This window comes from Oncorhynchus mykiss, chromosome 9 (assembly GCF_013265735.2).
Source record: "Oncorhynchus mykiss isolate Arlee chromosome 9, USDA_OmykA_1.1, whole genome shotgun sequence".
Lineage (NCBI taxonomy): Eukaryota > Metazoa > Chordata > Actinopteri > Salmoniformes > Salmonidae > Oncorhynchus > Oncorhynchus mykiss.
The window spans coordinates 57,825,925-57,850,508 of record NC_048573.1 but is presented as its reverse complement, the minus strand read 5'-3'; the positions used below and the strand labels follow the sequence as shown (position 1 = coordinate 57,850,508).

General features: G+C 48.4%; 1 protein-coding gene across 8 annotated transcripts in view; it reads right to left on the bottom strand.

The window, feature by feature from the left end:
* LOC110532462 (calmodulin-binding transcription activator 1) overlaps positions 1 to 24,584 on the bottom strand; it is a 616,618-nt gene that overhangs the window by 108,454 nt on the left and 483,580 nt on the right. For all 8 annotated transcript variants that reach the window (XR_005053299.1, XR_005053300.1, XM_036988465.1 and 5 more), the window contains one exon: positions 22,080 to 22,151. Coding sequence is in view for 6 of the 8 variants with exons in the window: in XM_036988465.1 (XP_036844360.1) it covers positions 22,080 to 22,151 (72 nt within the window). In the remaining 2 variants the exon portion in view is untranslated. The remainder of the gene's footprint in view (positions 1 to 22,079; positions 22,152 to 24,584) is intronic.

Sequence of the window (24,584 nt, the reverse complement as noted above, 5' to 3'; positions counted from 1 at the left end):
GTCTTGGTGTGTTTGGACCATTCTCGTTTGTAGTTGATGTGGACACCAAGGAATTTGAAGCTCTCAACCTGCTCCACTACAGTCCCGTTGATGAGAATGGGGACGTGCTCGGAGCTCCTTTTCCTGTAGTCCACAATCATCTCCTTAGTCTTGGTTACGTTGAGGGATAGGTTGTTATTCTGGCACCACCAAGGCCAGGTCTCTGACCTCCTCCCTATAGGCTGTCTCGTTGTTGTCGGTGATCAGGCCTACCACTGTTGTGTCGTCTGCAAACTTAATGATGGTGTTGGAGTCGTGTCTGGCCATGCAGTCGTGGGTGAACAGGGAGTACAGGAGGGGACTGAGTACGCACCCCTGGGGAGCTCCTGTGTTGAGGATCAGCGTGGCAGATGTGTTGCTACCTACCCTTACCACCTGAGGGCGGCTCGTCAGGAAGTGCAGGATCCAGTTGCAGAGGGACGTGTTTAGTCCCAGGTTCCTTAGCTTAGTGATGAGCTTTGAGGGTACTATGGTGTTGAACGCTGAGCTGTAGTCAATGAATAGCATTCACACATAGGTGATCCTTTTGTCCAGGTGGTAAAGGGCAGTGTGGAGTGCAATAGAGCTTGCATCATCTGTGGATCTGTTAAGGCGGTATGCAAATTGGAGTGGGTCTAGGGTTTCTGGGATAATGGTGTTGATGTGAGCCATTACCAACCTTTCAAAGCACTTCATGATGACAGACGTGAGTGTTACGGGTCTGTAGTCATTTATACAGTTTGCCTTTGTGTTCTTGGGCACAGGGACTATGGTGGACTGCTTGAAACATGTTGGTATTACAGACTCAGTCAGGGACATGTTGAAAATGTCAGTGAAGACACCTGCCAGTTGGTCAGCACATGCTCGGAGCACACGTCCTGGTAATCTGTCTGGCCCCGCAGCCTTGTGTATGTTGACCTGTTTAAAGGTCTTACTCAAGTCGGCTACGGAGAACGTGATCACACAGTCGTCCGGAACAGCTGATGCTCTCATGCATGCCTCAGTGTTGCTTGCCTCGAAGCGAGCATAGACATGATTTAGCTGGTAGGCTCGTGTTACTGGGTAGCTCGCGGCTGTGTTTCCCTTTGTAGTCTGTAATAGTTTGCAAGCCCTGCCACATCCGACAAGCGGAGCCGGTGTAGTATGACTCAATCTTAGCCCTGTATTGACGCTTTGCCTGTTTGATGGTTCGTCGCAGGGCATAGTGGGATTTCTTGTAAGTTTCCGGGTTAGAGTCCTGCACCTTGAAAGCGGCAGCTCTACCCTTTAGCTCAGTGCGAATGTTGCCTGTAATCCATGGCTTCTGGTTGGGGTATGTACGTACAATCACTGTGGGGACGACGTTCTCAATGCACAAGACAGACACTGGCTTTATTGATAAAGCCAGTGACTGATGTGGTGTATTCCTCAATGTCATCGGAAGAATCCCGGAACATGTCCCACTCTGTGATAGCAAAACAGTCCTGTAGTTTAGCATCTGCTTCATCTGACCACTTTTTTATAGACCGAGTCACTGGTGCTTCCTGCTTTAATTTTTGCTTGTAAGCAGGAATCAGGAGGATAGAGTTGTGGTCTGATTTACCAAATGGAGGGCGAGAGAGAGCTCTGTACACGTCTCTGTGTGTGGAGTACAGTTGATCTAAAATAAAATCCCTCTGGTTGCACATTTAACATGTTGATAGAGATTTGGTAGAACTGATTTAAGTTTCCCTGCATTAAAGTCTCCGGCCACTAGGAGTGTCGTTTCTGGGTGAGTGGTTTCCTGTTTGCTTATTTCCTTATACAGAAGACAGAGTGTGGTCTTAGTGCCAGCATCTGTTTGTGGTGGTAAAGTATAGCTGAGAACTCTCTAGGCAAGTAGTGTGGCCTGCAATTTATCACAATATACTCTACTTCAGGCGAGCGAAATCTAGAGACTTCCTTAGATTTCGTGCACCAGCTGTTGTTTACAAATATGCACAGACACCCCCCCCCCCCCCCCCCGTCTTACGTATATCCCGCTAGCTGAATATCCATGTCGTCATTCAGCCACGATTCCGTGAAGCATAGGATATTACAGTTTTTGATGTCCTGTTGGTAGGATATTCGTGATCGTACCTCGTCTAGTTTATTGTCCAATGTTTGCACGTTGGCGAGTAATATTGACGGTAACGGCAGCTTTCCTACTCGCCTTCTGCGGGTCCGGACGAGGCATCCGGCTCTGCATTGCTTCTTTTTGCAAATAATTGGGATGTCTGTGGGGTGTTTGGAGAATATCGTGTGAGTCCTGCTTGTTGTTGAAAAAATCAAGGTGAGTGATCGCTGTCCTGATATCCAGAAAATCTTAACTGCCGTAAGATACGGTTGCAGAAAAATTATGTACAAAATAATTTACAAATATCGCAAAAAACCCCCACATCATAGCACAAATGGTAAGGAGACTGTAAAACGGCGGCCATCTCCTCCGGCACCATCTTAGGTCTCTCCAGAGATGTTCGATCAGGTTCAAGTCCGGGCTCTGGCTGGGCCACTCAAGGACATTCAGAGACTTGTCCGGAAGCTACTCCTGCTTTGTCTTGGCTGTGTGCTTAGGGTTGTTGTCCTGTTGGAAGGTGAACATTTGCCTCAGTCTGAGGTCCTGAGTGCTCTGGAGCAGGTTTTCATCAAGGATCTCTCTATACTTGCTCCGTTCATCTTTCCCTTGATCCTGACTAGTGTCCCAGTCCCTGCCGCTGAAAAACATCCCCATATCACGATGCTGCCACCACCATGCTTCACCGTAGGGATGGTGCCAGGTTTCCTCCAGATGTGATGCTTGGCATTCAAGCCAAAGACTTCATTCTTGGTTTCATCAGACCAAGTATCTTGTTTCTCATGTTCTGAGAGTCCTTTAGGTGATTTTGGCAAACTCCAAGCGGGCTGTCATGTGGCTTTTGTCTGGCCCCTCTACCGTAAAGGCATGGTTGGTGGAGTGCTGCAGAGATGGTTGTCCTTCTGGAATATTCTCCCATCTCCACAGAGGAACTCTGGAGCTCTGTCAGAGTGACCGTTGGGTTCTTGGTCACCTCCCTGATCAAGTCCCTTCTCCCCCAATTACTCAGTTTGGCCGGACGGCCAGCTCTAGGAAGAGTCTTGGTGGTTCCAAACTTCTACCATTTAAGAAAGATGGAGACCACTGTGTTCTTGGGGACCTTCAATGCTGCAGAAATGTTCTTCTTACACTATGTACTGTACATAGGATGCTGTACATAGCATTTCTAACATACTAAAACCTAAAGAAGATATCAATTATATTGGTCCAGCCTTCGCTGCTATGCTGGCAGATGTACATAATATGCTGCAACCATAATTAAAAAGTACTCAATAACTCCAAATAACAATAACGTAGCAATAAGTTGTTGTAACATTTAAACCTAAAACATGTTTTTCATTGTTTTGCACTGCATGGATCACAACAATGCTGCATGGTGCACTCACTAGGCTACTGCTCAAATGTTGCTGTAATAGACAGTAGCAGCAGCATATGTGATGAGTGTGGAAGTGTGTGTGTGACAACATGTGGCTGTGTGCAGGTGTTCCCTCCATCCCTCCCCTCTCTCTGTTTGCAGCCCCCTCCATCCCCCTCTCCACCTCCCGTTAGTGCCTGTGGGAGAGGAGCAGTCATAATGAGGCATGACATCTGTCCTTTATCTGTGCTTATGCCCTCCTACTATTCTATTGTCCACTTCACAGAGAGAGAGAGGATGTGAATGTGTTTGTAAGAGGCAGATTGCATTACTGTTGAGGGTTGCTGCACATTTTCCACAGGTGAGAGTGGCCCCCTTTATTATACAAAGCAGGGGCATCTGCCAACCTTACAACCCCCAGTGTCTGTCTCAGTCCCTATCCAATCTGACTCCATCATCCACAGAGAAATCAGACAGACTCTCCCAACGCCAAACTCACCCATTCACAGATCAGCCAGACAGACTTTCACAACGCAATTGCCAATTATAGAAATGTAAATCTGAGCCTTTCTTTCTATCTATCTATCTATCTATCTATCTATCTATCTATCTATCTATCTATCTATCTATCTATCTATCTATCTATCTATTTTCTACGGCATTCAGTAGCCTTTATTCAATTCAATTCAAGGGGCTTTATAGGCATGGGAAACGTGTTAACATTGCCAAAGCAAGTGAGGTAGATAATATACAAAAGTGAAATAAACAATACAAATTAACAGTAAACATTACACATACAGAAGTTTCAAAACAGTAAAGACATTACAAATGTCATATTATATATATATATACAGTGTTGTAACAATGTACAAATGGTTAAAGTACACAAGGGAAAATAAATAAGCATAAATATGGGTTGTATTTACAATGTTGTTTGTTCTTCACTGGTTACCCTTTTCTTGTGGCAACAGGTCACAAATCTTGCTGCTGTGATGGCACACTGTGGAATTTCACCCAGTAGATATGGGAGTTAATCAACATTGGATTTGTTTTCGAATTCTTTGAGGATCTGTGTAATCTGAGGGAAATATGTCTCTTTAATATGGTCACACATTGGGCAGGAGGTTAGGAAGTGCAGCTCAGTTTCCACTCATTTTGTGGGCAGTGAGCACAAAGCCTGTCTTCTCTTGAGAGCCATGTCTGCCTACGGCGGCCTTTCTCAATAGCAAGGCTATGCTCACTGAGTCTGTACATAGTCAAAGCTTTCCTTAATTTTGGGTCAGTCACAGTGGTCAGGTATTCTGCCACTGTGTACTCTCCGTTTAGGGCCAAATAGCATTCTAGTTTGCTCTGTTTTTTTGTTAATTCTTTCCAATGTGTCAAGTAATTATATTTTTGTTTTCTCATGATTTGGTTCGGTCTAATTGTGCTGCTGTCCTGGGGCTCTGTGGGGTGTGTTTGTGTTTGTGAACAGAGCCCCAGGAACCGCTTGCTTAGGGGACTCTTCTCCAGGTTCATCTCTCTGTAGGTGATAGCTTTGTTATGGAAGGTTTGGGAATCGCTTCCTTTTAGGTGGTTATAGAATTTAACGGCTCTTTTCTGGATTTGGATAATTAGTGGGTATCGGCCTAATTCTGCTCTGCATGCATTATTTGGTGTTCTACGATGTACACGGAGGATATTTTTGCAGAATTCTGCATGCAAAGTCTCAATTTGGTGTTTGTCCCATTTTGTAAAGTCTTGGTTGGTGAGCGGACCCCAGACCTCACAACCATAAAGGGCAATGGGCTCTATGACTGATTCAAGTATTTTTAGCCAGATCCTAATTGGTATGTTGAAATTTATGTTCCTTTTGATGGCATAGAATGCCCTTCTTGCCGTGTCTCTCAGAGCGTGTCTCTCAGATCGTTCACAGCTTTGTGGAAGTTACCTGTGGCGCTGATGTTTAGGCCAAGGTATGTATAGTTTTGTGTGTGCTCTAGGGCAACAGTGTCTAGATGGAACTTGTATTTGTGGTCCTGGCGACTGGACCTTTTTTGGAACACCATTATTTTGGTCTTACTGAGATTGTCATGTACTGTCATGTTGTGTCTTGTTTCTGTCCTTTCCCTTCACCCTGTCTCCCTCTGCTGGTCGTTGTTAGGTTACCTTTTCTCCCCCTCTTTTCCCCAGCTGTGCCTTGTCTCCTCCTAACTACCTCGTCACCCCTTTTCCCACCTGTTCCCTTTTTCCCTCTGATTAGGTCTCTATATCTCTCTCTGTTCCTGCTCCTGTCCTTGTCGGATTCTTGTTTGTGTTGTTCATGCCGGAACCAGACTATCGTCATGTTTGCTGCAACCTTGTCCTGTCCTGTCGGAACCTGCCGGTCCATCTGAGCCTACGTTTTGTTTTGTTATTAAAGAAGCTCTGTTTACGTTAATTCGCTTTTGGGTCCTCATTCACGCACCGTAACAGAAGAATCCGACCAAGAATGGACCCAGCGACTTCGGATCCTCTCCACTCAGCCGTCGAGATCCAGGGAGCGATGCTAGGCAGACACAAGCAGGAATTGTCTGCTGCTCGGCATGCCGTTGAGACCCTGGCCACCCAAGTCTCCAACCTCACAGAGCAGGTTCACCATCTCCGCCTCGATCCACCGGCCACTTCCAGGGCTTTCGAATCTCCGGAGCCCAGAATCAATAACCCGCCGTGTTACTCTGGGGAGCCCACTGAATGCCGCTCGTTCCTCACCCAGTGTGATATTGTGTTTTCTCTCCAGCCCAACACTTACTCCAGGAGCACTGCTCGTGTCGCCTACGTCATATCTCTCCTTACTGGACGGGCTCGTGAGTGGGGCACGGCAATCTGGGAGGCAAGGGCTGAGTGTACTAACCAGTATCAGGACTTTAAGGAGGAGATGATACGGGTTTTTGATCGATCTGTTTTTGGGGAGGAGGCTTCCAGGGCCCTGTCTTCCCTATGTCAGGGTAATCGATCCATAACAGACTACTCTATTGAGTTTCGCACTCTTGCTGCCTCCAGTGGCTGGAACGAGCCGGCTTTGCTCGCTCGTTTTCTGGAGGGTCTCCGCGCAGAGGTAAAGGATGAGATTCTCTCCCGGGAGGTTCCTTCCAGCGTGGATTCCTTGATTGAACTCGCTATTCGCATTGAGCGACGGGTTGATCTTCGTCACCGAGCTCGTGGAAAGGAGCTCGCGTTCTCCGTTGCCCCCCTCTCCGCATCACTACCATCTTCCTCTGCCGGCTCGGGTGCTGAGCCTATGCAGCTGGGAGGTATCCGCATCTCGACTAAGGAGAATCACCAACCGCCTCTGTCTCTATTGCGGTTCTGCTGGTCATTTTGTCACTTCATGTCCAGTAAAAGCCAGAGCTCATCAGTAAGCGGAGGGCTACTGGTGAGCGCTACTACTCCTGTCTCTCCTTCAAGATCCTGCACTACCTTGTCGGTCCATCTACGCTGGACCGGTTCGTCAGCTTCCTGCAGTGCCTTAATAGACTCTGGGGCGGAGGGCTGTTTTATGGACGAGACCTGGGCTCGGGAACATGACATTCCTCTCAGACAGTTAAGGGAGTCCACGGCCTTGTTCGCCCTGGATGGTAGTCCTCTCCCCAGGATTCAGCGTGAGACGCTACCTTTAACCCTCACTGTTTCTGGTAATCATAGCGAAACCATTTCTTTTTTAATTTTTCGTTCACCTTTTACACCTGTTGTTTTGGGCCATCCCTGGCTAGTTTGTCATAATCCTTCCATTAATTGGTCTAGTAATTCTATCCTCTCCTGGAACGTCTCTTGTCATGTGAAATGTTTAATGTCTGCTATCCCTCCTGTTTCCTCTGTCTCTTCTTCACAAGAGGAGCCTGGTGATTTGACAGGGGTGCCGGAGGAATATCACGATCTGCGCACGGTGTTCAGTCGGTCCAGGGCCACCTCTCTTCCTCCACACCGGTCGTATGATTGTAGTATTGATCTCCTTCCGGGAACCACTCCCCCCCGGGGTAGACTATACTCTCTGTCGGCTCCCGAACGTAAGGCTCTCGAAGATTATTTGTCTGTAGCTCTTGCCGCCGGTACCATAGTCCCCTCCTCCTCTCCCGCCGGAGCGGGGGTTTTTTTTGTTAAGAAGAAGGACGGGTCCCTGCGCCCCTGCATAGATTATCGAGGGCTGAATGACGTAACAGTGAAGAATCGTTATCCGCTTCCTCTTATGTCTTCAGCCTTCGAGATCCTGCAGGGAGCCAGGTTTTTCACTAAGTTGGACCTTCGTAACACTTACCATCTCGTGCGCATCAGGGGGGGGGACGAGTGGAAGACGGCGTTTAACACTCCGTTAGGGCACTTTGAATACCGGGTTCTTCCTTTCGGCCTCGCTAACGCTCCAGCTGTCTTTCAGGCATTAGTCAATGATGTCCTGAGAGACATGCTGAACATCTTTGTTTTCGTTTACCTTGACGATATCCTGATTTTTTCACCGTCACTCCAGATTCATGTTCAGCACGTTCGACGTGTCCTCCAGCGCCTTTTAGAGAATTGTCTTTTTGTGAAGGCTGAGAAGTGCTCTTTTCATGCTTCCTCCGTCACATTTCTCGGTTCTGTTATTTCCGCTGAAGGCATTAAGATGGATCCCGCTAAGGTCCAAGCTGTCATTGATTGGCCCGTCCCTAAGTCACGCGTCGAGTTGCAGCGCTTTCTCGGCTTCGCGAACTTCTATCGTCGTTTCATCCGTAATTTCGGTCAGGTGGCAGCCCCTCTCACAGCCCTTACTTCTGTCAAGACGTGCTTTAAGTGGTCCGTTTCCGCCCAGGGAGCTTTTGATCTCCTCAAGAATCGTTTTACATCCGCACCTATCCTTGTTACACCTGACGTCTCTAGACAGTTCATTGTCGAGGTTGACGCGTCAGAGGTGGGCGTGGGAGCCATTCTTTCTCAGCGCTCCTTCTCTGACGACAAGGTCCACCCTTGCGCGTATTTTTCTCATCGCCTGTCGCCGTCGGAACGTAACTATGATGTGGGAAACCGCGAACTGCTCGCCATCCGCTTAGCCCTAGGCGAATGGCGACAGTGGTTGGAGGGGGCGACCGTTCCTTTTGTCGTTTGGACTGACCATAGGAACCTTGAGTACATCCGTTCTGCCAAACGACTTAATGCGCGTCAGGCGCGCTGGGCGCTGTTTTTCGCTCGTTTCGAGTTCGTGATTTCTTATCGTCCGGGCTCTAAGAACACCAAGCCTGATGCTTTATCTCGTCTCTTCAGTTCTTCAGTAGCCTCCACTGACCCCGAGGGGATTCTCCCTGAGGGGCGTGTTGTCGGGTTGACTGTCTGGGGAATTGAGAGGCAGGTAAAGCAAGCACTCACTCAAACTCCGTCGCCGCGCGCTTGTCCCAGGAACCTTCTTTTCGTTCCTGTTCCTACTCGTCTGGCCGTTCTTCAGTGGGCTCACTCTGCCAAGTTAGCCGGCCACCCTGGCGTTCGGGGTACGCTTGCTTCCATTCGCCAGCGCTTTTGGTGGCCCACCCGGGAGCATGACACGCGTCGCTTCGTGGCTGCTTGTTCGGTCTGCGCGCAGACTAAGTCCGGTAACTCTCCTCCTGCCGGCCGGCTCAGGCCGCTTCCCATTCCCTCTCGACCGTGGTCTCACATCGCCTTAGATTTTGTCACCGGACTGCCTTCGTCAGCGGGGAAGACTGTTATTCTTACGGTTGTCGACAGGTTCTCTAAGGCGGCTCATTTTATTCCCCTTGCTAAGCTTCCTTCTGCTAAAGAGACGGCACAAATCATCATCGAGAATGTTTTCAGAATTCATGGCCTTCCGTCAGACGTCGTTTCGGACAGAGGTCCGCAATTCACGTCTCAATTTTGGAGGGAGTTTTGCCGTTTGATTGGGGCTTCCGTCAGTCTCTCTTCCGGCTTTCACCCCCAGTCTAACGGTCAAGCAGAACGGGCCAATCAGACTATTGGTCGCATCTTACGCAGTCTTTCTTTTCGCAACCCTGCGTCTTGGTCAGAACAGCTCCCCTGGGCAGAATACGCCCACAACTCGCTTCCTTCGTCTGCGACCGGGCTATCTCCTTTTCAGAGTAGCCTCGGGTACCAGCCTCCGCTGTTCTCATCTCAGTTCGCCGAGTCCAGCGTCCCCTCCGCTCAGGCTTTTGTCCAACGTTGCGAGCGCACCTGGAAGAGGGTCAGGTCTGCACTTTGCCGTTATAGGGCGCAGACTGTGAGGGCTGCTAATAAGCGTAGAACTAAGAGTCCTAGATATTGTCGCGGTCAGAGAGTTTGGCTCTCCACTCAGAACCTTCCCCTTAAGACCACTTCTCGCAAGTTGACCCCGCGGTTCATTGGTCCGTTCCGTATTTCTCAGGTCATTAATCCTGTCGCAGTTCGACTTCTTCTTCCGCGATACCTTCGTCGCGTCCACCCGGTCTTCCATGTCTCCTGTATCAAGCCCGTTCTTCGCGCCCCCGCTCGTCTTCCCCCCCCCCCCCCCCATCCTTGTCGAGGGCGCACCCATCTACAGGGTCCGTAGGATTTTGGACATGCGTCCTCGGGGCCGTGGTCATCAGTACCTAGTAGATTGGGAGGGGTACGGTCCTGAGGAGAGGAGTTGGGTTCCCTCTCGGGACGTGCTGGACCGTGCGCTGATCGATGATTTCCTCCGTTGCCGCCAGGTTTCCTCCTCGAGTGCGCCAGGAGGCGCTCGGTGAGTGGGGGGGTACTCTCATGTACTGTCATGTTGTGTCTTGTTTCTGTCCTTTCCCTTCACCCTGTCTCCCTCTGCTGGTCGTTGTTAGGTTACCTTTTCTCCCCCTCTTTTCCCCAGCTGTGCCTTGTCTCCTCCTAACTACCTCGTCACCCCTTTTCCCACCTGTTCCCTTTTTCCCTCTGATTAGGTCTCTATATCTCTCTCTGTTCCTGCTCCTGTCCTTGTCGGATTCTTGTTTGTGTTGTTCATGCCGGAACCAGACTATCGTCATGTTTGCTGCAACCTTGTCCTGTCCTGTCGGAACCTGCCGGTCCATCTGAGCCTACGTTTTGTTTTGTTATTAAAGAAGCTCTGTTTACGTTAATTCGCTTTTGGGTCCTCATTCACGCACCGTAACAGAGATTTACTGTCAGTACATTATTTTCATTGAAGAAATGTACGAGTCTGCTGTTATTGATAATGCAGACGATTTTCCCAAGGTTACTGTTGACGCATATTCCATGGTAGTTATTGGGGTCAAATTTGTCTCCACTTTTGTGGATTGGGGTCATCAGTCCTTTGTTCCAAATATTGGGGAAGATGCCAGAGCTAAGGATGATGTTAAAGAGTTTTAGTATAGCCAATTGGAATTTGTTGTCTGTATATTTGATCATTTCATTAAGGATACCATCAACCCCACAGGCCTTTTTGGGTTGGAGGGTTTTTATTTTGTCCCGTTACTCATTCAAGGTAATTGGAGAATCCAGTGGGTTCTGGTAGTCTTTAATAGTAGTTTCTAAGATTTGTATTTGATCATGTATATGTTTTTGCTTTTGTTATTCTATCTCTCCCTCCATTCCTCAGACTCCCTATCTCTCTCTGTCCTGCCCTCTCCCTTTCACCTCTCTCTCCCGCTCCTCCCTCCCATCTCTCTCTTTCCATCTCTCTGTCTCTCTCTCTCTCTCTGTCTCTCTCTCTCTCTGTCGCTCTCTCTCTCTCTCACTCTCTCTCTGTCTCTCTCTCTCTCTCTCTCTCTCTGTCTCTCTCTCTCTCTCTGTCTCTCTCTCTGTCTCTCTCTCTGTCTCTCTCTCTGTCTCTCTCTCTGTCTCTCTCTCCCTCTCCCTTTCACCTCTCTCTCCCGCTCCTCCCTCCCATCTCTCTCTCTCTCTCTCTGTCTCTCTCTCTCTCTCTCTCTGTCTCTCTCTCTCTCTCTCTCTCTGTCTCTCTCTCTCTGTCTCTCTCTCTCTCTCTCTCTCTCTGTCTCTCTCTCTCTCTGTCTCTCTCTCTCTCCCTCTCTCTCCCGCTCCTCCCTCCCATCTCTCTCTTTCCATCTCTCTCTCTCTCTCTCTGTCTCTCTCTCTCTCTCTGTCTCTCTCTCTCTCTCTGTCTCTCTCTCTCTCTCTGTCTCTCTCTCTCTCTCTCTCTCTCTCTCTCTCTGTCTCTCTCTCTCTCTCTCTATGACACGTCCAAGTCTTCTTTTCTGGATGTCACTCTGGTCCACAGCTAATTGGGGATGTGAACAGTAATCAGTGGGGGACAAATCAGACAGTTCTGCTCATTAGCTGTGACCAGTGTTCCCAGGGCTGCGTGGTGTCGTTACACAACGGTTACATGGCTGGCTACACCACGACCCAACCAGCCCGCCTGGGTTATCGTCACGCCTGGAAATGAGTCAGACTTACATGGTCCTGTCTGTGTCATGGCTGGGTAGGGGGCACAGTTCAGAGTGGAGTGCTGCTATGTAACATGACTTACATGGTCCTGTCTGTGTCATGGCTGGGTAGGGGGCACGGGTCAGAGTGGAGAGCTGGGCTCCATTGATCTGCCAATTGATCTGCTCTCCCCTGTGCCCTGACACAGCACAGCCAGGAAGCAATCAGAGAGCATGACACATCTTCACACAGGGATATAGGCCTCTCTCACTGTGCAGGGAGACAGGGCTTTATCACACTATGAAGGACAGAGCCCTTTCATTTTATTAGTGATTTGACTATGTCCTGAGAATGTTTACTACTGTAGGTGCTGCAGTGGACCATGCTCCATTAGGATGGGCCAGTCTCTGTCCTGTTCTAGGTGGAGGGCAGAGCAGAGTGATGTGGATGGTTAAGCCTGTCTGAGAGCAGGACAAACACGATAAGGCAGGCCAATCCACCCCTCTAACATCTTCAAGGTGTGGACATTTCCCCACGTACACATCAGAGGCCCCGGCAGAACTCAATAACTGGGTGAATGTCAGTTTGGCTCATTCTCCAAGCCTTAACCTTTCCGGAAAGCTGAATAATTTAAGTGCTCTATCTGCGGTTGGTTGGCACTTCTCTGCCTCGCCTCCCTTAGTATCGCCTCCCTTAGTCTCGACTCCCTTAGTCTCGACTCCCTTATTCTCACCTCCCTTAGCCTCGCCTCCCTTAGCCTCGCCTCCCTTAGCCTCGCCTCCCTTATCCTCGCCTCCCTTAGTCTCGCCTCCCTTAGCCCCGCCTCCCATAGTCTCACCTCCCATAGTCTCGCCTCCCATAGTCTCGCCTCCCATAGTCTCACCTCCCATAGTCTCTCCTCCCATAGTCTTGCCTCCCATAGTCTCACCTCCCATAGTCTCACCTCCCACAGTCTTGCCTCCCATAGTCCCACCTCCCATAGTCTCGCCTCCCATAGTCTCGCCTCCCATAGTCTCGCCTCCCATAGTCTCGCCTCCCATAGTCTGCCTCCCATAGTCTCGCCTCCCATAGTCTCGCCTCCCATAGTCTCGCCTCCCATAGTCTCGCCTCCCATAGTCTCGCCTCCCCTGTATGGTGCTCTGAGACCGTCTGCAGCCATGCACGCTGCTCTGGCCAGGGAGTGAAAATGGCAAGACGAATGCGGCAAGGGATTTCTGATAATTGGCAGAAGCCGTGCCGACGGTCTGGGGGCTGCAGGCCTGCCTGGGGGAAAGGTTGTTGCCACTAAGCAACAGACCTGTCTGCAGGAAGGGGAGGGGGATGGGTTGTTTGCCCCAGGGCCTGAATCTGTCTCTCTCTTTAACAATAGTAAAACTGGACATAATAGAACTCAAGTGGGGGACTAGATGAATGGAGGGTGTTAAGTAACTAACCACCTTACTAACTAACTAACTAAATTACATGTACCATCATAGTTAGGAAACTACATGTACCATCATGGCTGTCTCCGCCATCTCCCTTGGGCTGGAGAGAGACAGAACAGACAGTGTAGAAGGCAGCCAGGAGGGACAAGAGGATGAGAGAGGTGAGAAGAGGAAGAGAGTTAAGGAGACAGGAGGGGAGGGAAGGACAGAGGAGGGGAAAGGGAGGAGAGGGAAGGACAGAGGAGTAGAAAGGGAGGAGAGGGTTGTGAGAAGAGGACATGAGACAGGATAGGGTTTGCTGTACTTCAGAGGGGCTGAAGCCTGCCAGGGTTATAGGAGCAGAATGCTGTACTGTACTGCTGAGCGCTCCACTTCATATCCAGACACACAGAAGTTCCAATATCTCAGAGACCTGCCTGCATGCCTGTCCATGACACACACACACACACACACACACACACACACACACACCCTGCCTTGCCCTACCAGAGAAAGCACAGGCTGTGCACCCAAATGATCTGGTTGTTCTGTTCCTCTCATACTATTCCTACCTGGCCCTGTGTACCATTCCTGTACTAATATACTGTCACTAACTCTGTCAGCGATCCGTGGCCATTAACTATTCAAACAGGGACTTTAGGTATGGCATAACTGTTTCCTCTGACAGCCACTAGCTAAAGTAGCCCATTTATCCATGTGGGCCCAAACTAGCAGGCAGGAAAACACAGGTCCAATCTCCCTGCCCATGTTTTCCTGGTAAAATCACTGATGGAGTTTGGCCTCATCTAATAATTAAATATTTATTGTGTCCTGGGCTGAGCTGCATGGCTGGGTTGGGACAGTTACTACTATGGTAGCCAACGGAGAGATAGGTAAACAAATCACTATGAATAAAGCAATGAAAGAAACCTCTCTGGTAATACAAATATACTGTACATCTTCTTGCTTTAGCCTCCAGGTACGTTCACACACACTCTGCTCCAAAGCGCTCAACCAGGGGTGTGTTGGATTTGTGATGAGAGGTGAGAAGTGTTCAAAGGCGTGTGATGAGGTTTGATAGCTACATCTACTACACACAGTCTAACTCCACTAACTACACACAGTCAAACTCCATTAACTACACACAGTCAAATTCAACTAACTACACACAGTCAAACTCCACTAACTACACACAGTCTAACTCCACTAACTACACACGGTCAAACTCCATTAACTACACACAGTCAGACTCCACTAACTACACACAGTCAAACTCCAATAACTACACACAGTAAAACTAAACTAACTACACACAGTCAAACTCCATTAACTACACACAGTCAAACTCCACAAACTCCACACGGTCAAACTCCACTAACTACACACGGTCTAACTCCCCTAACTACACACAGTCAAACTCCACTAACTACACACAGTCAAACTCCACTAACTACACACAGTCAAACTCCACTAACTACACACAGTCAAACCCCACTAACTACACACAACCAAACTCTACTAACTACACACAGCCAAACTCCACTAACTACACACAGTCAAACTCCATTAACTACACATAGTCAAACTCCACTAACTATACACAGTCAAACTCCACTAAAAATACACAGCCAAACTCCACTAACTACACACAGTCAAACTCCACTAACTACACACAGTCAAACTCCACTAACTACACACAGTCAATCTCCACTAACTACACACAGCCAAACCCCACTTAGAGAAAGAGCCTCCGAGAGAAAGAGAGAGAGAATATAAAGAAAGAGTAAGAAATAGAGAGTTATAGAGAAAGAGAGAGAGAGAGAGAGAGAGAGAGAGAGGGAGAGAGAGAGAAAGAGAGAGAGAAAGAAAGAGAAAGAAAGAAAGAGTAAGAAATAGAGAGTTATAGAGAAAGAGAGAGAGAGAGAGAGAGAGAGAGAGAGAGAGAGAGAGAGAGAGAGAGAGAGAGATGGGAGAGAGAGCTGTGCAGAAACATGATAAATCTGTCCTCTCCTACCTCACCATTCATTTAATTTTTTGATCCTACATCCCTCTCTCTTCTCCTCCTCCTCCAGCTCTGCTCAGACTTTTGACCCCTCTCTCTTTCCATGGCTGTGGCAGGCAGGCAGGCAGCAGGACAAATGAAGTTTCCCCTCAGAGCCCCTCCGTATTAATATCATAATTATCCCCACCTCCGTGGCCCGTGGGCCAGCTCACACCACCCTACTGTCTGCTTTGATGGAGAGGCACAGGCAGGGAATTACATTCCATTAGTACTAAACAAGAGAAGGGGACATGGAGAGATTGAATCAATCAGGAGAGCCACTAGGACTGTGTGTGTGTGTGTGTGTGTGTGTGTGTGTGTGTGTGTGTGTGTGTGTGTGTGTGTGTGTGTGTGTGTGTGTGTGTGTGTGTATGTGTGTGTGTGTGTGTGTGTGTGTGTGTGTGTGTGTGTGTGTGTGTATGTGTGTGTGTGTGTGTGTGTGTGTTTGTGTGTGTGTATGTGTATGTGTTTGTGTGTGTGTGTGTGTGTGTGTGTGTGTGTGTGTGTGTGTGTGTGTGTGTGTGTGTGTGTGCTTGCGTGCGGCTAGGTCTGAAGGGAGGAAGCGAAGGTATGACACTGATTTAACATCATTATTCCCCCAAAGGTCTATTTTGTGCTGCGTCAATTGGAACGACAGTAACTTTTTCCAGAGTGACAGACTGCACAGTTTAGGCTGAGCTGTTCTGCTCTGCCCTGCTCTGATGCAATTTCAATTCATTGTTTGCCGTCCTTAACTTTGGCAGTACTTTTCCTCAGTCTGTCTCGTTTGCAGGGCAGGGCGAGACTCTTTAAAGTGGTCTAATACCTTTGAGAGGTGGTGTCAGGAATGGGCTGATTGAGAAGGAGATGTGATGCGAACAAAAGGAAGAGAGAACAGGAGAGAGCAGGACCCCCCTCACAGCCAGGTCTCCAATCTCATCACCTCCTCTCCTCCCTGACTCATTACTAAGGCTTTGACTCAATAAAGACTGGATAAAGACTGGATAAAAAGGCAGACACCCACAGGCCAAATCCCCCTCAGACACCTCCCTCTCTCAACCCCCCCCCCCCCCCCCCCTTCTCCCCCACTCCCTTCCTCCTCCCCAGTTCCCTCTCTTCTCAGTAATGGCAGGAGTTATTTTTGTCTCTGTGGTGCTGTGTGGCTGTTGGCTGCTAGATAGCTGCTGCTGATTTACATTCTTCACTCAATGGTGACCTTTCCCTGTTGGTGCTCAGGGAGCAGAGAGAGCTAAGCTCTCCAGTCTCCAGTTCCTCGTCGGGGAGCAGAGGGAGCTAAGCTCTCCAGTCTCCAGTCCCTCGTCGGGGAGCAGAGGGAGCTAAGCTCTCCAGTCTCCAGTCCCTCGTCGGGGAGCAGAGGGAGCTAAGCTCTCCAGTCTCCAGTCCCTCATCGGGGAGCAGAGGGAGCTAAGCTCTCCAGTCTCCAGTTCCTCGTCGGGGAGCAGAAGGAGCTAAGCTCTCCAGTCTCCAGTCCCTCGTTGGGGAGCAGAGGGAGCTAAGCTCTCCAGTCTCCAGTTCCTCGTCGGGGAGCAGAGGGAGCTAAGCTCTCCAGTCTCCAGTCCCTCGTTGGGGAGCAGAGGGAGCTAAGCTCTCCAGTCTCCAGTCCCTCGTTGGGGAGCAGAGGGAGCTAAGCTCTCCAGTCTCCAGTTCCTCGTCGGGGAGCAGAGGGAGCTAAGCTCTCCAGTCTCCAGTCCCTCGTTGGGGAGCAGAGGGAGCTAAGCTCTCCAGTCTCCAGTTCCTCGTCGGGGAGCAGAGGGAGCTAAGCTCTCCAGTCTCCAGTCCCTCGTCGGGGAGCAGAGGGAGCTAAGCTCTCCAGTCTCCAGTTCCTCGTCGGGGAGCAGAGGGAGCTAAGCTCTCCAGTCTCCAGTCCCTCGTTGGGGAGCAGAGGGAGCTAAGCTCTCCAGTCTCCAGTCCCTCGTTGGGGAGCAGAGGGAGCTAAGCTCTCCAGTCTCCAGTCCCTCCACAACCACAGCTCAGTGCTGCTCTCCTGTTGACAGACTACTGCTGCACAGCACAGCTCATATGGACACAGCGAACACAGGGCATAGAGGGTACACAGGGCCAAGCAGGGACAGTAGGAGATGTACCAGAATAAAACAGAATAGTTTAGGTCCGTCTGGGACATAGGACCGGGGTGAGTCAGACTACATTGGCCTGGGTTGACCTAGGACTCCACTATGGGGGAAGTCCAACCCAAGTTGAGCGCATGTAAATTAAACGTAAATCCCTTTTTATGCACTTTTCTCTCTGTGTATTCTGACCTCTATGTGACCTCTATGTGTAGTCTGACCTCTATGTGACCTCTATGTGTATTCTGACCTCTATGTGACCTCTATGTGTATTCTGACCTCTATGTGACCTCTATGTGTATTCTGCTATTCACCCGCTATTTGTTTGGGATGGAGATCAATGAAGGTATGGAGGAGATGAGTCTACAGAGACGCTGTATTCTGACCATGACTTAATTCCCTCATAATTCCACCACCTTTACGCGCGATGAAAAGGTGGAGCAACCTGTCGGTTCCTAGTGGAACAAAATCTAGTTAATTTATTGGATAGAAATTACACCACTCTCCATGTCATTTAATGATTGATTAGAGCTATTGATAAGAGCTAGGTAAATTAGTTGTCCATTTGGATAAGGGGATTGTAAATATAAATGACAATTGTTTTAAATCTATTTATTTAAAAAAAAATTCAATCATTCATATGTCAACATTTCACTTTTTCCACAGTGAAGTTTATGAAATGCCAGCCTTATAACTTGCATGGATTACAGACCCATGCAAGTTATAGATTTATAGATTTATAGGACTACTGTTCAACCCTTCTACACTGTTCTCACCTGTTCTCACCCATATTTCATGGTGTGAACAATTGAATACAGCAACTTTCAGAATCAATCACACCACTGTATTTTTTGGTTCACCAATATATTTGTGCGTAAAGGCTCTCCAAACCTGTTTTTTATAATTATTCATGAATCTGAAATGAATATTAGGAGTCCCTAATAACCACTCTCTCCATATTTATTAGCGAGTCTGTCGAGAAAATTCTAATAAAAGGTACGCCAAATTTAAAGGGATGGCTTTAGATAAATGTACTGAAAATGCTATTGAATGAAAACTCAATGCGAAATTCTAGTGGCCAGCAAGTGGGAGGGTTTTCAGTGGTTGAATAAAATCTATTCAGCGTGAGCAAGGGAACCACGCCTGTTAAGCCCGTCACACACCTGCATGAGGTAAGTCTGAATACCAACTACTGAGAAGTGCGTAGGAATGGCGTGCGTAGGAAAGGCGTGAGTAGGAAAGGCCTGAGTAGGAAAGGCCTGTGTACGAAAGGCCTGCGTAGGAATGGCGTGCATAGGAAAGGCCTGAGTAGGAAAGGCCTGAGTAGGAAAGGCCTGAGTAGAAAATGCCTGAGTAGGAAAGGCCTGTGTAAGAAAGGCCTGTGTACGAAAGGCCTGCGTAGGAATGGCGTGCATAGGAAAGGCCTGAGTAGGAAAGGCCTGAGTAGGAAAGGCCTGAGTAGGAAAGGCCTGTGTAGGAAAGGTCTGCGTAGGAAAGGCCTGCGTAGGAAAGGCCTGCGTAGGAAAGGCCTGCGTAGGAAAGGCCTGTGTAGGAAAGGCCTGAGTAGGAAAGGCCTGAGTAGGAAAGGTCTGCGTAGGAAAGGCGTGCGTAGGAAAGGCCTGCGTAGGAAAGGCGTGCGTAGGAAAGGCCTGAGTAGGAAAGGTCTGCATAGGAAAGGCCTGTGTAGGAAAGGTCTGCATAGGAAAGGCCTGCGTAGGAAAGGCCTGCGTAGGAAAGGCCTGTGTAGGAAAGGCCTGTGTAGGAAAGGCGTGCGTAGGAAAGGCCTGCGTAGGAAAGGCCTGTGTAGGAAAGGCCTGAGTAGGAAAGGTCTGCATAGGAATGGCGTGCGTAGGAAAGGCCTGCGTAGGAAAGGCCTGTGTAGGAAAGGCCTGCGTAGGAAAGGCCTGTGTAGGAAAGGCGTGCGTAGGAAAGGCCTGAGTAGGAAAGGTCTGAGTAGGAAAGGCCTGTGTAGGAAAGGCCTGAGTAGGAAAGGCCTGTGTAGGAAAGGTCTGCATAGGAAAGGCCTGTGTAGGAAAGGTCTGCATAGGAAAGGCCTGCGTAGGAAAGGCCTGCGTAGGAAAGGCCTGTGTAGGAAAGGCCTGTGTAGGAAAGGCGTGCGTAGGAAAGGCCTGCGTAGGAAAGGCCTGTGTAGGAAAGGCCTGAGTAGGAAAGGTCTGCATAGGAATGGCGTGCGTAGGAAAGGCCTGCGTAGGAAAGGCCTGTGTAGGAAAGGCCTGCGTAGGAAAGGCCTGTGTAGGAAAGGCGTGCGTAGGAAAGGCCTGAGTAGGAAAGGTCTGAGTAGGAAAGGCCTGTGTAGGAAAGGCCTGAGTAGGAAAGGCCTGTGTAGGAAAGGTCTGCATAGGAAAGGCCTGTGTAGGAAAGGTCTGCATAGGAAAGGCCTGCGTAGGAAAGGCCTGCGTAGGAAAGGCCTGTGTAGGAAAGGCCTGTGTAGGAAAGGCGTGCGTAGGAAAGGCCTGCGTAGGAAAGGCCTGTGTAGGAAAGGCCTGAGTAGGAAAGGTCTGCATAGGAATGGCGTGCGTAGGAAAGGCCTGCGTAGGAAAGGCATGTGTAGGAAAGGCCTGCGTAGGAAAGGCCTGTGTAGGAAAGGCGTGCGTAGGAAAGGCCTGAGTAGGAAAGGTCTGAGTAGGAAAGGCCTGTGTAGGAAAGGCCTGAGTAGGAAAGGCCTGTGTAGGAAAGGCGTGCGTAGGAAAGGCCTGAGTAGGAAAGGCCTGAGTAGGAAAGGCCTGTGTAGGAAAAGCCTGAGTAGGAAAGGCCTGTGTAGGAAAGGCCTGAGTAGGAAAGGCGTGCGTAGGAAAGGGCTGAGTAGGAAAGGCCTGAGTAGGAAAGGCCTGTGTAGGAAAGGCCTGGGTAGGAAAGGCCTGAGTAGGAAAGGCCTGAGTAGGAAAGGCCTGCGTAGGAAAGGCCTGCGTAGGAAAGGCCTGAGTAGGAAAGGTGTGCGTAGGAAAGGGCTGAGTAGGAAAGGGCTGAGTAGGAAAGGCCTGGGTAGGAAAGGGCTGAGTAGGAAAGGGCTGAGTAGGAAAGGCCTGGGTAGGAAAGGGCTGAGTAGGAAAGGCCTGGGTAGGAAAGGCCTGAGTACGAAAGGCCTGGGTAGGAAAGGGCTGAGTAGGAAAGGGCTGAGTAGGAAAGGCCTGGGTAGGAAAGGGCTGAGTAGGAAAGGCCTGGGTAGGAAAGGCCTGAGTAGGAAAGGCCTGCGTAGGAAAGGCCTGCGTAGGAAAGGGCTACATTTCCTAAGTCTAAATCAGGCCCTATGAGCATTGCAAGAGGCCTAGAGAGACAAGAATAATGAGTAATTTGAGAGATAGGAAAGAGGGGACAGTGGGAGAGATGGGTAGGTTTTACCTCCAGTGTTGTCATCATTGTATTTCCTAACAACAGATTTCAGTTCTCTAATAGCTACAGTATCAGGCACGGAGATCTCAATCTGAATCACCTTTAAGTTCTACCTCAAAGCAGATGACAAAAATATTCTTCTGAAGTTTCTGGAGTTAATGTTGAGCAGTGTACAACCTAATGTAGGCTGTTAAAGCTCAGTGAGAGAGCACTTGGCTGCGTCACAAATGGGCGCTCTGGTCAAGAGTCTGGTCACTATAAAGGGAATAGGGTGCCATTGGGATGCAGGCTTTCTGTTAGCTGTCCAGCAGGGTCTGAGTTTGATTCATCCATAGCTGAGCTCAGCGGAGAGATGAGGAGAGAGGGGAGAGCCCTGGATGAGGTGAGGGAAGCAGGTCAGGCTGGAGTACCCACACACCCAGGTTTCATAAGCTGATGAGCTGCAGAAAGAGAGTGGCTGAGTGAGCAAGCCCCTCTCTCTTTGACACGTGTGAGACAGAGGTGATGAAAATGCTGTGCTTCCTGAAAGCGAGAGAGCTTACGTAGTGTGACCCCCCCTATCCGTGTGAGTGTGTATGTGTGTATGCCTGTTTCTGTGTGTGCTTGTGTGTGTGTATGCCTGTTTCTGTGTGTGTTTGTGTGTGTGTGTGTGCGTGTTTCCCGGAGCCAGGCTGCAGTGTGTGGTGTTAGGGCTAGCTTTGATCTGTCTCTAGCAGGCAGGCTGAAAGGCCTGGAGGGGGACGACGTATTGACTTCAGAAAAATAACCAAAGATAACAAAGACTTCTCCCTAACAGGTGTCAAATATAACTAGAGAGCATCTCCATACCTCCTGCCCCATCCCTCCATCCTCCACCTGCATTCCATCCTCTGTCAGAGAGGCTGTAAAGAAAAGCTACAAAACCAGAATGGATGCCACAGTGCTGCAATAGAGGGATAAGGTGGTGACCAAAGGCCTATTTACAACCGCTGTGAGGCAGTGGGCTTTGGGAGGCAGTGTAACCACTGTCCTATGGGCTCCAGTACTGCAGCTTTACAGCCATTAGAGATGACGTATGCGTGAGTGTGTGTATGTAGGACGTGGCACACTGATTTAAGCAAATACTCTGCTTCTGTTGGACAGTGGACAGATGGTGGATGTTTCCAACAGAAAAAGAGTGAATGGGGTAGATAAGCAAAGAAAAGGGAGCCACAGACAAAAAGAGAGAGAGAGAGAGAGAAAGAGGGAGAGCAAAAGGGAGAGAGAGAAAAAGGGAAGATAGTGTGGTGTCTGTCTATCTGCTGTGTGTCAGGAAGGAAGAAATGCTGCAAATAAAAAGAGAAGGACCTCTTCCTACCCATTCAGGCAGTGGGAGAAAAGTTGGGGAGTTGACATGTGTAAGTGTAGAGGGGGGAGGAAGGCTGTTACGTGAACAAGTGTGTGGAGAGGGGAGGGAGTCACTTACCTGGAGCAGCCAGTAGCACCTGCGGTGAAACGTGGGGATGATGGAGGAGTGGACGTAACAGCCATACAGACACTGCAGAGGGAGAAACAGAGAGAGAACAGCTGTTATATTATAGTAACACAACACAATAGACTGACCTACACCCCCAATGTACCCCTTATCCGTGACCTCTAACCCCCTCAGGGACAGGTACTCCTGGGAACAGGCAGATCTGGTCATTGTCTTCAGAACAAAGGTAGTGGTGAACTCAGACAAGTTGCTATGAACACTGATACTGTCTATCTTCCTCTCTGTCTCTCTCTACTTCCTTCTTTCTCTCTCTCTCTCTCTCTCTCTCCCTCTCTCTCTCTCTCTTTCTCCCTCTTTCTCTAAGTGTAGTTTGACTGTGTGTAGTTAGTGTAGTTTGACTGTGTGTAGTTAGTGGAGTTTGACCATGTGTAGTTAGTGGAGTTTGACTGTGTGTAGTTAGTGGAGTTTGACTGTGTGTAGTTAATGGAGTTTGACTGTGTGTAGTTTGTGTAGTTTGACTGTGTGTAGTTAGTGAGGTTTGGCTGTGTGTAGTTAGTGGAGTTTGGCTGTGTGTAGTTAGTGGAGTTTGGCTGTGTGTAGTTAGTTTAGTTAGACTGTGTGTAGTTAGTGGAGTTTGACTGCGTGTAGTTAGTTGAGTTTAGCTGTGTGTAGTTAGTTGAGTTTGGCTGTGTGTAGTTAGTGGAGTTTGACTGTGTGTAGTTTGTGGAGTTTGACTGTGTGTAGTTTGTGGAGTTTGACTGCGTGTAGTTAATGGAGTTTGACTGTGTGTAGTTAGTGGAGTTTGACTGTGTGTAGTTAGTTGAATTTGACTGTGTGTAGTTAGTGGAGTCTGACTGCGTGTAGTTAATGGAGTTTGACTGTATGTAGTTAGTGGAGTTTGACTGTGTGTAGTTAGTGGAGTTTGACTGTGTGTAGTTAGTGGAGTTTGGCTGTGTGTAGTTAATGGAATTTGACTGTGTGTAGTTAGTGGAGTTTGGCTGTGTGTAGTTAGTGGAGTTTGACCGTGTGTGGTTAATGGAGTTTGACTGTGTGTAGTTAGTGGAGTTTGGCTGTGTGTAGTTAGTGGAGTTTGACTGTGTGTAGTTAATGGAGTTTGACTGTGTGTAGTTAATGGAGTTTGACTGTGTGTAGTTAGTGGAATTTGACTGTGTGTAGTTAATGGAGTTTGACTGTGTGTAGTTAGTGGAATTTGACTGTGTGTAGTTAATGGAGTTTGACTGTGTGTAGTTAGTGGAGTTTGACTGTGTGTAGTTAGTGGAGTTTGACTGTGTGTAGTTAATGGAGTTTGACTGTATATAGTTAGTGGAGTTTGACTGTGTGTAGTTAGTGGAGTTTGACTGTGTGTAGTTAGTGGAGTTTGGCTGTGTGTAGTTAGTGGAGTTTGACTGTGTGTAGTTAATGGAATTTGACTGTGTGTAGTTAGTGGAGTTTGGCTGTGTGTAGTTAATGGAGTTTGACCGTGTGTGGTTAATGGAGTTTGACTGTGTGTAGTTAGTGGAGTTTGGCTGTGTGTAGTTAGTGGAGTTTGACCGTGTGTAGTTAATGGAGTTTGACTGTGTGTAGTTAGTGGAATTTGACTGTGTGTAGTTAATGGAGTTTGACTGTGTGTAGTTAGTGGAATTTGACTGTGTGTAGTTAATGGAGTTTGACTGTGTGTAGTTAGTGGAGTTTGACTGTGTGTAGTTAATGGAGTTTGACTGTGTGTAGTTAGTGGAATTTGACTGTGTGTAGTTAATGGAGTTTTACTGTGTGTAGTTAGTGGAATTTGACTGTGTGTAGTTAATGGAGTTTGACTGTGTGTAGTTAGTGGAATTTGACTGTGTGTAGTTAGTTGATTTTGACTGTGTGTAGTTAATGGAGTTTGACTGTGTGTAGTTAGTGGAGTTAGACTATGTGTAGTTAGTGGAGTTTGACTGTGTGTAGTTAGTGGAGTTTGACTGTGTGTAGTTAGTTGAATTTGACTGTGTGTAGTTAATGGAGTTTGACTGTGTGTAGTTAGTGGAGTTAGACTGTGTGTAGTTAGTGGAGTTTGACTGTGTGTAGTTAGTGGAATTTGACTGTGTGTAGTTAATGGAGTTTGACTGTGTGTAGTTAGTGGAATTTGACTGTGTGTAGTTAATGGAGTTTGACTGTGTGTAGTTAGTGGAGTTTGACTGTGTGTAGTTAATGGAGTTTGACTGTGTGTAGTTTGTGGAATTTGACTGTGTGTAGTTAATGGAGTTTTACTGTGTGTAGTTAGTGGAATTTGACTGTGTGTAGTTAATGGAGTTTGACTGTGTGTAGTTAGTGGAATTTGACTGTGTGTAGTTAATGGAGTTTGACTGTGTGTAGTTAATGTAATTTGACTGTGTGTAGTTAATGGAGTTTGACCGTGTGTAGTTAGTGGAGTTAGACTATGTGTAGTTAGTGGAGTTTGACTGTGTGTAGTTAGTTTAGTTTGGCTATGTGTAGTTAGTGGAGTTTGACTGTGTGTAG